This window comes from Epinephelus fuscoguttatus, linkage group LG13 (assembly GCF_011397635.1).
Source record: "Epinephelus fuscoguttatus linkage group LG13, E.fuscoguttatus.final_Chr_v1".
Classification (NCBI taxonomy): Eukaryota; Metazoa; Chordata; class Actinopteri; order Perciformes; family Serranidae; genus Epinephelus; species Epinephelus fuscoguttatus.
In genome coordinates, this window is record NC_064764.1 from 29,948,436 (window position 1) to 29,964,625 (window position 16,190).

Here is a 16,190-nt window from a genome sequence, read left to right on the forward strand (position 1 = left end):
AACGTGTTTGAGTTTGACCCATACTAAGGGCTAAAAGTCACGATATTTCCACCTCTGCTGCTTCGATTCGGAGAGACTTGAATCTTTCTTTTATGACTGCGCAACTCTATAGAAATCCAATTCATGTCAAGTTTTTGTCTGAACAGAGGACGAACACACACTGTGGGAGCAAAGGTCAGAGATTTTTGAGTTGCATTGCAGCACACACTAGTAACTACAAACTATGAATTTAGAAAAAAGAATTTGAAGGCGACTTAGCCAAAGCTTGTTACATATATGAATACAGGTATTCAGTCTTAACTTTGTACCTCTTGAAGATGATTAACATCATTACTATATAAGCGTGCCAGCTTTTAGGTTTTTTATCCATTATGATTACATTTTACCTCTGACTTATAAATGTGGTGTAGAAAAACTCAATTATGGAAAGGCAGAATGCCTAAAACTGATTTTGTGATAATAGGAAACAGGTCAGAAAAAGTTGGCAAATTAGCTTTAGCTTTAGCCTGGCTCTTAAGGTTTGTTGTACCATTCTTACAAATACTACATACTTAAATTTACACATTTCTTTGGTATAATTTTCTTAATACAATAAAATAGATGTCAAAAAAAATCCAACGCTGGTTTTGATTTAATACTTGTTTATGTGTTTTGGCTTTGTAGAGCAGCTCTGACCTCTGTGGGTTGAAGGTTCAAGTCTTCTGAATCTTTGACCACTCAAACCACTGTTATTTGCCTGGGTGCAGTTACTCTTTAAGCAGTAACTCTGCAGGGAACTATTTGAATGGGCTCTCAAGAGCAGAATGAGGCCAACAAGATGAGGTCATGAGCAGACACAGCTTAACATGAAGCAGACTGAGGCTGAGATCGAAAATCAGCTGTGATTCAGCTGTGGCTCTATTGTGTCTTCACCGCTGGCAGACCAGATAAATGTTTTATTGCTGAACATATATTAGATGCTTATTTTCCAGGGTCTGCTAAGTGTCACTCAGCCAATGCTTTTTTTTTTTTTTACTAGGAAGCATTTTCTTAGCATGTTGTGAACGCAGTCAGCTTTCACTAGTTTACTTAAAGTTGCTGCACTGGGTGAGTCAAAAGAGAGGAAGCGGAGGAGTGTGCTGGTGAGTTGTAGGCTGGTTATCAGGCCAATGTGTCACATTGGGGTGTCCAGGGGCACAGAAGAGGGAAGTGAGCCGTGGCAAAGAGGCCAGCGGCACACAATACAGGAAAAACACAGGAAAAGCTCATCTCACATCATCTGCAGCTCCGTCCTCTTTATGCAGTCACACTTATATCACTACATAATCATTTGTTTCTGATTTGCAACATTTAGAAATGTTTTTCCCTGCTGCTTCCTTCTTCTCGCGTCCCCTTTTTCTTTCTCTCCTCTTTGGTAGAGGACCAGGTGGGAGGGGGTCTGTTGGCATTCTTGCACCGTGTGCTTTGCGCTCGACCGGGCCTTGGCTGGGTTCCATATCCCCTCTCTACCCTCTCTCGCTTCTCTGACTCCCGCCCCTCCTCCTCCTCCTCCCCACTAAACACCCCCCTCTCCTCAACCTCTTCAACTCCCCTTGGTTGCTTCCCCTAACCACTGCTCCTGCCAGCAACTCTGCGCTCTTCAACAAGCCCCCGCCCTCACTTCACTTCTCTTGCTATCACCTTCCTTAACACTTCCTCATGTATCCCCTATAATTCATTGCCCCCTTTCCTTTCCTTTCCTTTCCTTTCCTTTCCCCCCCTTCACCCTCTTCCATCTCTCTTCCATCCCAGCCCATGGCAGCAGGTCCAGCCTCTGTGACACAGATGCACCCAGTTGCTCTGGGCACTCGACATGGGAACAAAGCATTGGCGGGGCCCGTCTGTTACAGTGTGTTTCAGGGCGTGTGGTGTTCGTGTGTGTATATGTGCAAGTATGTGCACATGAGGGGGAGATGGGAGAAAACAGAGAGATGGTACACACAGCCAGATACTAAATCTGGTCTCAGGAGTTTGTTTAGGCTTAACTTTTACTTAAACAAAACAAAACAAAACAAAAAAATATTACATTGGTGTTTGTGTGAACACTCAGAGGCAGTTTTAAAGGGTAACTTTGGTACGTTTCAACCTGGATCCCATTTTCCAACATTTTTGTGTCTAAGTGACTAATAGGAACAACAATTTTTGAAGCGGGTTCAGCATTTACCAAAACCGCTGCAGCTGGCAGCCACAAAACAGGCTGTAATGTAACCACTCAGGGCAATTGAGCACCGTCAGTTTACATCCACTTAAAGTGTTTGTTTTTGCCACTGACAGGCTCAGATTGTGATTATAGATGTCTGACACCATTTTGAAAAGGGTCCCTATAGAGATAGACCTTTTTGTTAAAGTATAAGATCCTTTTTGTTTAACCAGAAACAGCCCCAAAATTACTATCGTCAAGCCAACCAGACTCCATTTAATTAAACAGTAATTTTAGCGTGTATTGAGGCAGCATATTTTCACAATGAACTCGGTGATTTAAGGGTTAATTTTAACCAAACCAGAGTTGGTGATTACTGGAATAGTGGAAGTGACAAACCAAGACGGTGTTTGAGTTTTAGTTAGCTCCTGTCGTCTTTGAATGAAGTGTGTTTTAAGATGATAAAATTACACGTTTTTTAAATGGAGTCTGGTATATTTGACGATAGCAATTTTGGGGCTGTTTCTGGTTTCAAAAAAACAATCTTGCTCTTTAACAAAGAGGTCTATCTCTGTTTGGATCTTTTCTATAATGTTGTCAAACATTTATAAGAACAATCTGAGCCTGTCAGTGACAAAAACAAGCACTTTTAGTGGATATAAACTGACGGTGCACAATTGCCCCAAATGGTTACATCGCAGCGTGTTTCGTCACTGCTGGCTGCCGCAGTCATGCTCGATACTGGACCAATTTCAATAACTGTTGTTCACATTAGTCACTTATACACAAAAAAATAGGAAATAGTGTCCAGGATGAAATAAACTGAACTTGCCCTTTAAGCAGAATCTGTCTTCATTTTTCGAGGGTGATGCAGGGGACACATCCCCTTTTAATATTTAGAATATGTACGTTTTTCCCCCAAATAAAAACACTTAAGTAACAGAGGACTTTTACTTTGACAAAATTAAAGACATAAACACCATAAATTGGTGCAGAAAAGGCAAAATTGATGCAATAAAATGCACCAGAATGCAGGAAATTAAGTGTCTGACGATCAAAATTTTCTAGCAGACGATCCCCACTTTTTGCCCTCCATGTTGGAATGAAACCTATGTCTTTTCACACTCACATACAGTATGCTGAGATAACATGAACTCACAGCTCAGGTCATATAAAATTAAACTTGCCTCACTGACTGGTTTTGTAGACTTATTAGCATTTTTACATGATTCCTTATGAAATCCTCTGGGTTTATATGGTGTGTGTGTGAACATCTCCACATGCGTCAGTACGGATGATGTCACTAGTGTATGAGGTCATCATTTGGTCTCAGAGTGACATTTTCCTAGGGAGGTTTGTCACCTCTAATTGATCCAGGTAGTGTGTTCAGGGTCGGTTCGCCCGGGCTCTATCTTTCCACTCCAGCTCGTTGCTATCGCCTCCATCAGCACAGCGCTGATGGCGATCAGCGAACTCTGAGATAGTGGACCTGAGGTCATAGATGTGGCTATGTGGTGGGAGTTACAGTTCGTACTTGGAAATGCATTAGCAGACACATAAATAAGCACAAACAGAGAAGCAAAGAGAGCAGCAGACACTGAAACATGTACATTTGAAGCATTTTCTTACTGCAAGGACTGGCCTCAATCTTCACCTGCTCCCTTTACCTTTTTTCTTTTTTTCATTCCAGGGATTTTGGTGGGGACGGGAGGGCAGGTAGGAGAGAGAAATGAGATGCCTCAACACTCCACTGCCCTCCTCTCTCCATCCAACTCCCCCACACACCTGGGATGGCCATTTCATTTCAGAGTGCAGCAAATGGAAAGGTGATCTTAATCTACCCTGTTTCCCTCTAACCCCCCCTCCCTCTCTCCATCTCCCACACACAGAGCCTCATACCGCTGATGGACAGCACACTGCTGGTTGCCTAAGCCTGCCGCCAGCAGACCAAATTTAGTGATAGAGAATCCTGGATACACTTTGGTTTATTACCTTGAACAAATTCTCCTCATTTCAAACTCAATCTTTGTTCATCTTGTTATCTTTTCGGTTTGTTATCCCGAAGCGGCAGACGTGTTCCAGATGACAGTTGACTTCGGTCAAAGTGTTTCGACATGACCTCTTCAACACGCAGCGCCCCTCTGTTAGCTCATTACTCAGTGTTAGGTGTCTCTCACTGCTGTTAGCTCTTTGGTCATTGCAGTCACAGGCAGAGGCATGCAATAGCCATTGATTTCCTATGAATAGCCTGCTGCAGGCCAGTTCATTAGGAAGATGATCACAAACCACTGGATTAACTGAACTGGACGCTTGCTGCTTTCGAGAAATATGAAATTCTGACATGCTCTTAAAAATTGAAAAGTGTTTCGACACTCAGTAAAAGGAGTGCGGACAACAAATAAGTTTGGACGAGTTTAACTTTTCTGACGCTCAAAAATGAACCATTTGGAGAAAGTTAAATATACCCCACGAGAAAATCAAGATTTTATCCTTTTGAAAAGTATAATTTAGTCTCCGAGAAGGATAAAACACCAGAGCGATGGTCATCTCGAGCAAAACAAACCTCACTTTCTGCCTCCTCTCTCGCTTCTTCTCCTCAACACATGGCTTGAGGCTGGACCGAGGCTGCAGCTCCACCCGCCCCAGCCGTTACTATGGCAACGCTATCTGGGCCTACCAAGACCTGAAGCCGAAGGACATCCTGGACAACAATACAATAGCAGCACAGCCAGGGTACCTGAGGGACTTAGACCTGAGAGGCGAGATCTGGGGGGGTTGCAGATTGAGAGAGTAAATCCTCCCTCTTTCTCTACCTCCCTCCCTCACACACAAACACAGTCAGGATTTAGCCCTTTCGCTTGAGAATCTAAGAGGTAGCGGGAACAATACTTGGCTTTAAATTATTATTTTTTTCTCCATTATTTAAATCTGTAAAAAAAAGAAATGTTTTTGTTAACCATCTTGAGTGGATTTTCTGGTGAGTAAAAAACAAAATCTTAATTATTGGAAGGCCTCATGGATGTAGAGATGGTTAATGTAGTTCAACGATGAGGCAACCAACCGCGGAGAAAGGCTATATGTCATTTGTGATTGGCTGGGCTTGTTTTCCTCCGCATGAGAGCGGTCAGGGTGGCTGCGGCGCTGCTGACTGCGAGGATTGGGCCACACGTCCCGCTGCTGGTGCCAGCAGTGGAGAGTAATAGAGATGTTTAGAGTCTATTTGCCTTGCTTGCATTCCTCCATGTACTGCTGCTAAAATAATAAGAGGGAAGGGTTACCTCAGGTCGGCCCTAACTGAGGGATACGGGGAACATGCATTGTTGTCGTTGGCTCCATCTGAGTATCCCTCTTAAAGCCACAGCACGGAGCTGAGGAGCCGGGCACCGCTGCCCACTTTGCAGAGGCAGCAGAGGGAAGCATGAATGTATAGCTGTGCTAAGAAGTGTGTTTTTGTGTGTTTGCATGTGTCATATTGTGGCATTAATATAACAGACATCATCATGAGTATGAAGTACTATCTTTAGGAGTGTCAAAAATCTGTCTCCAAGTATCAATTATTATTTTATTATGTCAACGGTTAGGGAGCACATTGTGGCAGTGCTGTTGCCGTTGCTGTATATCAAAGCAAGTATTTGTATTCCATTGAAGTCTTAAGAGGATTTTATCCAGCGTTATGAAGTGTTATTAGCCCTGCAGCAGCCCACCAGGCAATTGAAAATCTTTATTATGGAGAAGAGGGAGTCATGCTGCGCGCCGACTGAGTTTACCCAGTTTGTGTGCATCTTTTGTCTGTCAGCTTCTGACGGTTTCGAAACATGAATTCGTGTCTATTTAAAATGTGTTTATCTCTCAGTGGGTGCAGGCACAACATCGTAGATGTCCATGTGTGAATAGCCGAGTGTGGGACCTGCTTAGTCATGCTAAAACACCCGTCTTACACCTCCTCTGTTTCCTTTTGCAGGCAGCCTAAGAAACAGGATGTTAATGCTTGACGGAATGCCTGCAGTCCGAGTCAAAGCTGAGCCCCTGGAATCGGAACAAGGGGTAAGAGAGCAGTTGTTTTCCAGACAATTCCCTTTTTTTTTTTCTCCCCCTGCTTTCCTTTCCGTCTTTCCTCCTCCTGGCAATGGGCTCATAATTACTCCCAGGCCTAAGCAAGTGAGCGAGTGAGTGAGTGTGGGGGCTAAGAGGAGTGGTCGGAGAGCATGGTAGTAAGCAGGAAGAGGAGAAGAACCAAGGAGAAGAAGGAGGAGGAGGAGGAGGAGGAGAGCCACAGCTGGAGCAGGAATGCATTGGGGGGTTTCGAGGGAGGTGACTGGGGCCAGCAGAGAGTCCGCGCTGGCTGGGGGTGATTGCACAGATGTAGCCACTGCTCCAGGGAGGAGGGTCACATGGGAAAATCTTATCTCTGCCCCTTTACGTCTCTCGATTTCCCTTCATCCTCCCATACTCTTATTTCTCATAAACACATGAGTAATCTCTCGCTTGTGTGCACAAATACACACAGACAAACACACCACACTATACTCTTCCTCCGCAAACACTTATCACAGCTCCATCTCTTCCTCTACTGTATCTCATGCATGCCTCTGTTCTCTCACAGCGCTCTCTGTCACCTCGTTGCTCAATATGAATGTATCACAAAGAAGAAGTTAATTGTCACGACATGAATTATGAGCGTTCGTAATTTTGCACCAGGAACATTTTGTTTATTTTTCTTAAAATGAACATTTTTATCTCATATTTAAGTTTCATGTTGAGATACACTGCACTTATTGACCATGTTTGGAATAATGGAGTTACCTCATGTGAGGTTTTCATGGCCCACATACAGTATCAGTGCTCTCCGGTCCAACATACCTAGAAATAAAGTGGTCTTGTTATGGAGAAGCTGTTGCTAGGTTACGAGGGCTTTGTGTTGCTGCCACAGCTGTGTGTGCAGCGGGTGCGGGCCACTTAATATTTGTAATCATGATGAATTAGTGTTCAGTTATTATTGATTTCCATTCATAACATATCAATAATATCCCTGCCCCTAATATATCACCGAGCGCACTTTCATGGGAGAAGAGCAAAATAGTTTCTGTTGAGCTGAAACCGAGAGCATTAGTCCGTGATGGATGGGAAAAACACCAGCTGCTGATAACCCATCAGCTTACCTCAGTTAGAGAATTGTTCGGCTGCATAGGTGCTTTTGTATTGATACAAATCGAAGCGGCCTCTCCACATCTAAGAGTTTGACGGAGAGGCAGCAGGTGGTCACTTTCTGGGTGTCCTGCTCTCAGCTGTGGCTCAGCGGCTCAGGAGCCGTGCTCCCGAGCTGCTACCTAATACCTCGGGTTTGAAGTCATTCTCCATACGTGTAGTGATGTCAGTCACAGACAGGATGTGAGCACTGCAGCCCACACGGCTTTGAAGTGCACCGAGATCCTATCTTGCCCTAACAGACTGTGCTTCCCTTCAGACGGTAGACAGACAGTTTAGGCTGCTGCAGAAATGTGGTCTTCATTTGGGTGGCGGGGGGCCAAGGGCTTGCTGGAAATGGTCTGCCTTGTTAGACAATTCACCCGCAAGGGGCTGGAAAATCTGCCCCGCTAACCAGTATCCCCTAATAAAGACAATGGCATGAGGACAGAGGCAGGCAGGCGGGTCGAGCATATCTTTATATGTGTGTCAGGGTGCGTGTAGGTTTGAGCGCATACATGTGTTTGTATCTGTCAAAGTGAGAGCAGGGGGTGGATCAAGTTTTCCATTAGTGCTGCTTGAGATGTGTCTGGGAGCTCCAAAATGCAAATAACTTTCTGCTTTCACTTTTGCGTAACTCTATACACAGTGTTGTTTTGACCTTTACACACAAGTGTTTTGTTTTTTACACAGGAGCCCACAGGATTGGCCAATTTTAACAGGTTGTCAGTGACTGAATGTACAGTAAAACACGTCTGAATAAAGAGATAGAACAGTCTTTTTTATACACAAAGGAAAGTGGTATTCTTCACTTCAGCTGTCTTTGCCACAGCATAATTTGTCTGGTATTAGGGCTGTCACTTTCTCAAAACCAAAATTCAAAATTGTTTGTTCAAATTCAAATTTCAAACACAGCCCATGACTCTTAAAATAAACTACCATGGAGAATCGATGTTTCGCTAACATAACTGTAAGGCAGCTGCATTTTACAGTAACAAACAGCCTTATTTTGGCCCGTTTTGGCCAAAAAAGAAAAAAAAAATTGTCTGTAGCTGCAACACATATTTGAGCCTAGTAACACAGTCTTTTAAGTCAACATTACTAATAGATCTGAATTTGCATTCATTAATATGTTTTACCACAAGGTGGCGACTCTGCAGTGGGCTATTTTTGAATATTTGGTCCTTTAACTTTGCAGCGTTGCCGATGAAAGCAAACAAATTTCTCCACACTATTACATTCTCTATTTTTCCCCTGGGACTTTTCCCTTTTGGGATTTGGACTCCACAGCTAGCCCAGCTACGGAGACTCAAGACTACTGTAGCCATCACTTGTGACGTTTTTAGAGGAAAAGGCGCCAGGCCTCAGACATTGGACACACATTTTGTTTGACTAAATGTTGAAAGGATTTTTAAAAATCTGTATATAGGCTACACATTTTTAAAGTTGAAAAATGTAAGAATCACTTCAGGCTTACAACACTGAAAACGTTACAAAAAATAGCAGTTATTCATTTCCCTATAATTTTCTTTCAAAGCCACAAGGAGCCACTGGAGAGGGGCTAAAGAGCCGCGTGTGGCTCTGCTTCCTCACGTTATGCTAACATTTTTGTCAGCAAAGAGACCGACCATAACCCAGTTAACTGACAGGGTAACAGGGCATGTAATGGGGTCAGAGATATGATGAATTTTTTTCCCCCACATTTGAATGGTAACTAATCAAATAAAATGTGACAGCTCTATTATGGATGACGCGGCTAAAGTTGTTAGCTGGCTCGATATTGTTGTCAAACATTGAGCTAGCTCAGGAGTCTTCTTGTGCTACCTTTAATTAGGGCTGGGCGGTATTTGCGGTGACGGTAACTTACCGCAGTAAACATGAGCCGCGGTACTGCTTTTGTGGTTACCTTCATACCGCAGTACTGCGGCTACGGCGGCAGAACAGGGCCCGGCAGCACCTCCCTCACTACGTGACGGAGGTGGCCTGGCCGACCGCACCAAACCCAGGCCCGAGGGAGCCGCCGCCCCTCCCTCTTCCCTCAAACATTTATACATACTATATAATGTTTTATACACAATAATAAATGGATTAGCAACCGTTTTGTATGGCTTTTTAAATTGTTTTATTTAAGGTGTAAGAGAAGAGAAGACGATACCGCAATATCATACCGTCACCGCATCCCCCCAAAATAATACCTTTAATCAAATCACAGATAAACACTCAAGTATTTTAATCATGAGTCAAGGCTTTTACACACAGGGGGCGTTTTTTTTACAGTTAATTCCATAGACTGTAAAATAATGGGTGTAACTACCATGACATCACCGATTGGTTTGTCGACTCCCGTTTTGAGGCCTCGACTTCAGCATTGAGGCTGTCGCAGTCTTTTTGTTTTTGGAGCCAGACGTGACCATATTTGGGCGTGAGGCTGGCACTGTAGAGGAGCCAGGATGGATCTAACTGAGGTTGCCGTGTGTTTGATTTGTATGTCAAAATATGTTTTCAAACTTGTTATGTTATGAGTAGGCAACTTTCACACTGAATGTGAACAGATGAAAAAAAAAAGCGACAAGCAGATTTTTCTGAACATTCGCACCATTCGCCAATAAAGGCGTCAGCCAATCCCTTTGTGTGGACAAATGTTACATCACATCATCAGGACAACGAGAGACCTGTTGCAACTGTCACAAATTCACATCAAATCCTGAGACATGTCAGAATCCCTGCCCCTAAACCCTGACTGCTCAACGCTTTTCAGTTGGTCTTTTAAAGAGGAATAAATCCGTCAGTGCTCTCTGGAAGACAAGACCTCACATATACATTTCCGATCTGCAAGTTCTTTCTTTTCTTTCATTTAATCATCAATCAGTAAATATTGACCTGATTCAGAGTTCCATCACATGAACAGGTGCTTGTATTTGCCACAACTTCAAACAAGGCTCAGCCAATCAGCGTTCAGGACTGAAACAACATATCTGTTTCATTAACCACGAAATATTACTGAACAGCATTCAGATTCCACTTGTGGTTGGCACAATTATATTTCCCTCATTCCCCTCTTTTTCCTCTGTCTCCGTGAAGCGGCAGGGAGAACTGGCAATGCCGCAGAAGTTTCGTAGCCAACTAGACGCACTCTAAGAGCACTTATACTGAGAAAGACAAGACTTCTACGCCGAGATCAGCCCCAATGGATCTAATGACTTCAAAGCCTCGAGGCAGTATGGCTCCAGGCGGTCCGTGACACTCACATCCTATCCTATACAGAACATGCAAACACAGAGAGATCCTGTGCAAAAGCAGCTGGATGATAGCCTCGGGGTCTGTCAAGAAGGGCTACATGGAGTTGATGCAGGAGACACACGGAGCACGTTTGACACCACAAACATGCGTGTTATCAATTAAGCGGTATTTCTCTTGAAATGTTTCAAGGTAAAGCTGAGGAGCAGAAACTATGGGTAGATAGTTAGATAGCGGATTTACAGGGAGGGATAAAACAAATGAGAAGTTAAAGAGCCCAAGGGAGGGATCGTTAAGACTAGACTCTTGGCAACATGGTGTTCTATATCTTTCATGTTGGTTATAAACCTTTGATTAAATGCTTGTTACCAACTTTTATAGCAAGGAGGGTCAACTGTGACTAAAATCTGTTGCTTTACATGTTTTCTGTTACATGAATATTGTGAGAATAACAGTGAGCACAACTAATTCTTTCTCTGCAAACTCAGCATCACATGAATGTGTTTTTATGAGTCCCCACCCATCGGAGTCATAACTTAACAATCACCCCAGGGACATATTGTGAGTGGACAAAACAACTCAACAGCCGACATTTGCAAGTCCAAACTGGAGCATTGCGTTAACTATGGTGAGGTAATAAAATAAAGAGCTTGCATCAGCTGCTTTATTCATGCTTTCCCATCAGTGGCTCATTCATTAGCTAAGCGGCTACCAGTTGACCCTTCAGATCCAATTATATTCTTACAGGTAGAGACGTTTTCCGCCTCGGCTTCCTCCCAACCTCCACCCAGCCTCCTCTTGATGTGTTGAAGCTTTCGGTTTTGTTGACTTTACTCTCGAATTAATAATGTAACTTTATCAGGGGAAGCTCTTCCAGTAGAATCCTCATTGGGTTTTTGGGAGCTCCCTCAAAGAGCAGCGCATTTTCTGCCAAATATAACTGTATAAATATTGGCTATAAATGGTCAATTTCTTGTGGGAAGTTTCTCTGACTGAACTGTGCAAGTTTCCACAAAGGAGGAATGATGATTTCTTCCTCACAGCACAACATAAATAATGACCTCATCCAATTTTTCATTAAGACTGGTGTCAAAGGAACAGTTCTTATCTTTTGAAATGGGGTTGTGTGTGGTTCTTACCCATAGTCTATATACAGTGAAAGTCAATTGACATGCTCCCAGTTTGGAGAAGCAGGCAGGAGCCCCGCCACGACAGCTTAGCAATGTACTGCTGTGGATGAGGGCGGCAGCAAAAGTATTTCAGCCATTAGACAGTGATTTCTGATTATATCACTGTCTTTGACTCCATTGAGAAAAACAGTAGTTTAACATTGCTGAACACAGGGGATGCTGGTCTAAGGACCCAGCTGGGCTAAGGTCTAAGGCTGGAGGCGGCTTTTTGTAATTGTTTTTAATGAGACTGAAGCTTTTTGCTCACGTTTTTTGCATTCAACACACCTCGCATTTCTGCTCTAGGCACCTGGCGTTTTTGCCAGAGCGCTCCGAACTCCTCGAGTTGAAAAAACTTCAACTCAGAGCGGAAAAACGCCCCATGTCATCTCTTTTTTCCCATTGTCCAATCAGATTATTTTAGAGGCGGGCCCTCTGTGGTGGTCACGACAACAAGTTTACAGTTGGTAAACAATGGAGGAGATTAGTGGTAGCGGTTGGTGGATACCCAGAGCTATACGGCCCGACGATAAACAGCAGGTTGTCAAACTGCCCCTGAGTCATCCTAAAATATGCCTAGAAACAGCCATCATGGAGGTGAAGCTCCTGGACCAACTGGTGGTACTCCCCATGATCCACCTCTTTTTTAGGGTCTCATGTACCCACACAGATCTCTGTTTCCCTGTGTCCAACAGACTATTTACTGACAGCCTCTCACCCTCAACCAGAGCTACAGCAAGTACCCTCTGCCTCAACATTTTAGGAACTAGATACTAATTACTGTGAGAAAATACATAAAGGAAGGATAAGGACATGATGAGGTGGTTGCCTGGCAACAATAAAAAGGTGCAGCAAGTGTTTTTTTACCAGTGGCATTCGATTTAGTAACAAAAAAGACGGTGCAGTGCGCCTCCTGTTTTTTAACCTGCAAAACGCTTCCTGTGTGTTTGGGGCCTAAAGCTGCCTCGATCATTTAGTCTGTTTGCATCATTGTGTGACTTGGTGTTTTCAAAAGGTTACTTCTGATTCACCTAAACGACACAATAACGCTAACAAACTAACCAATCGAGGCAGCGGTAGACCAGCAGCTCCTGAGTTCAGTGAGTTAAAATAACAGTTGTTTTTTTTTATGGAGTCTGGTGGCTTTGACGAGGGCATAGATGGGGAACTGAAGACGTTTACGGCTTCCCCTGTCGCAAAGGCTGTCTGATATTAAGGGAAAGCAGTGAAAATACTCTCAATATAGCACACACTTAAACTGATATAGATTTTTTAGGTGGCTTAAATACATTTTGTTGCTGTCCCCATCCACAGCAGTACATTGCTTAACTTCCGTGGCGCTACTCCTGCCTGCTTCTCCAAACCGGGAGCATGCAGCCTGACATCTACTGTATGTAATACACTGACTATGGATAAGTGCCTCATACAACCCCACTTCAAAAGATCTGAACCTTTAAGTATTTAAGTATACCTTTAAGTATTTTTTCCAGCCAGGGTGACCTCTAGCTCACCTGATAGCACCCCATAAAGTCCCTGCAGTTTGGCCCTTCGCTGCATGTCATCCCCCCTTCTTTCTCCTTCATTTCCTATCTATCTATCTGAGCTGTGCTATCAATCAGCCCCAAAAACATTGCGGTTGTAATACCTAAGGCTGTTTATAGATATGATATGAAAAAAAAATATGTTGTTTTTGTTGTTTTCAAGAACACTTTCATGCATAAAGTTGTATAGAAACTTGGAAATGCTTGGTGGGTGGTATTATGACGCATACCATGTGCTGTGAACCCTGACCTTGACACCACTGACCCTGAGCTGAACCCTGACAAGGCCCAGAGGTCATCAGAGGGCATATTTCATGGGGATAGGGTTTGTTTTTTAACTGAGGAGGAGTTACACAGGGAGAGGCCCTTTTTGATTCATGGGGTCGTAACATTTCCTGTAGGCCGAAAACGAGTATACAAGTCTGGAGTAAAAATAGCAGGCTACTACATAAAAGAACACACTCACACACTCAAACACACACACACACACACACACACACACACACACACACACACACATTCACTCAGAAAAATTCGTAATTCACCACAGATCCACTCTCAGCCAGCATTACATAAGGGGAAAAAAATGTGAGTCTCAAAAACAAAAGTGAGGATGAAAATCCACGGTGCAAGAACGTTTTTCATATCTGCCACAGCTGCAATTGGAGCCTGAGTTTAAGTTTTTCCCTTTACTTTAATGAGCTTTTCCTGTATGATCAGTTAAAAAATCCTGGATGTACTCGCTCCCCGATGGCCCTAAGTGTGACTCAGCCTCTGAAAGGCTCCACTGTGAGGATCAACACCGCTCACCGCACACTCTAGCACCCCTCCCACAGCGAGCACGGCAAGTCTATATCTGCTACATCACATGTAACATGCTTCAATTGACAGTACGGCAAAAATTGCGCTATCAAAGAGGATCAAAAGTATGGGAGTTCGGCGAAACAAATAACTAGTAGCAGGGTGAGTGTCGCTTTTCTACCGTGTATGTTCTTCATTATCTTTTCCAAGTAAACAGGTTCCTGAAACTTGTGCAGACAGATGGAGCGGTTGTGTTACAGTCTGCTTGGTGTTAAGTGAAAGATGTGTTGAGGGATACACTGAGCCACCAGCGTTGGCCTTAGGAGGCCCATTGCTGAGAGACAGAGAGAGACGGTCAGGAAATTGAGCCCATATGATGTTTTTCCACCGTCACAAAGGAGATTTAGGAGAGATACAAGGGGAGCCAAGAGAGCTGCTTTTCTGTGGGAGTGATGGAAAACAGGAGGAAGAGAGAGAGAGCTAGAGAGAGCAGCCCACGCCAAGAGAGAAAAGAAAGACAGAAAGTAGACGGTGAAAGGAGGCGAGTGTGAGAGACACTATCTACTCCTGCGTTTCATCTGTGGATGACATCATGCTAACCAAGTAGGAGTTGAATGCTTGAATGAACATGAGGAAATTAATTGCTACTTTCCCAATAAATGTCACTGCATATACCTTTTATGACATATCTATATCATTAAGTATTATTGCTCCTGAAGATGAATACGCGGACAAAAACAATCATCCTACTCCTGAATCCATTATCTTATCACTATCTGGCCTGACTGGTTGAAGAGAAGAATTATAACAGGAGCAATAACATAAAATTGTATGCCTTAAATACATTAAAGGAACACTTCACCCACAAAATGACAATTTCTATATTCAATTCAGTTTTATTTTTGAAGCCCAATATCACAAATCACAATTTGCCTTAGAGGGCTTTACAGCATACAACATCCCTCTGTCCTTGGACCCTCACAGCAGATAAGGAACCCAAAGTTACACAGGTTAGGTTTAGGAAAACATACATGGTCTGGGGTCGTCACAGTTGTGTACTTAACGTAAAGTGAGGGTGCTTTCAGACCTAGAGTTGTCTTGCTTTGGTCTGAATCAGGGACTAATTTTGTTACAAAGTTGTATAATTGCCTAGAGTTGGTTTGTGTTCTCACGGCAGCATTTACAAACAGACCAGATCAAATGCCTTGTGTGAGAAAGCGTTGAAGAATGTTGAAGAAGAGTTCACTTGCAAGATAAATGTGACACTTTCTAATGTCACAATGGAGGGACAACTACGCAGGTTGATTTTAGCGCTGCTCATCGTGGACTATATTGCTGTCATTGTTCATTTTAGTCAAAGCATACAGTTTGAAAACGAGGCACGGCTCCAACTAGAAAACAATGTTTTGATGCATTGGATGTGCTGAATGTGCATATTAAGGCAGTACAGGAGGAGGTGCACATTAATAATCCTCCAGGACTGTAACATGCTCGTGTTTAACCCAAACAATGTGTCATGTGACTGCAGTTGGTTCAGATCCAGGTCAGAACACGTTCTCACCACAAACGAACCGCACCAGAGTTCATTTGTAACCCAACCGAGAACACCTCTTCAAGAAGGTCTTGGTCCGCTTGTTTTGGTGCACATCTGAGTGTGATTGCTGTGTTCACACCTGCCCAAACAAACCGCACTCAGGGGCAAACGAACTTGAGTTCGATTGAACCGAACCAAATAGGGTGTGAAAGGTTAGGTAAAGGTAGGTAAGTTAGGTTTAGGAAAGGAAACAGATCAGAATCAGGTAATTTATTGCCAAGTAGCTTCGCACTTTAAAGGAATTTATTACAGCTCAGAGTTCACCTGGCTTCACACGGAACACAAACACTGGTCTCCTGGGGAAAAGTTCTGTGTTTTATACTACTTTATACTACTTTCTTCCTTACCCCTGTCAAGGCATTGGTCACACGATCACAGCCTTCCCAATTACATGGTTGTATATGAATTCTGGTGCATTACCTGTGAGAGGTACATGAGAACAGCCAGGAGATAATTTGGATGGTGACGTATTCCTTAAATTGCGTATATGGCATGGATCTTTCTTG

General features: G+C 43.4%; 1 protein-coding gene across 2 annotated transcripts in view; it reads left to right on the forward strand.

The window, feature by feature from the left end:
- Positions 1-16,190, forward strand: part of klf12b (Kruppel-like factor 12b) — a 58,655-nt gene that overhangs the window by 16,688 nt on the left and 25,777 nt on the right. For both annotated transcript variants that reach the window (XM_049593614.1, XM_049593615.1), the window contains exon 2: positions 6,120-6,202. In XM_049593614.1, the coding sequence (XP_049449571.1) occupies positions 6,137-6,202 (66 nt within the window). In that variant the 5' untranslated portion in view covers positions 6,120-6,136. The remainder of the gene's footprint in view (positions 1-6,119; positions 6,203-16,190) is intronic.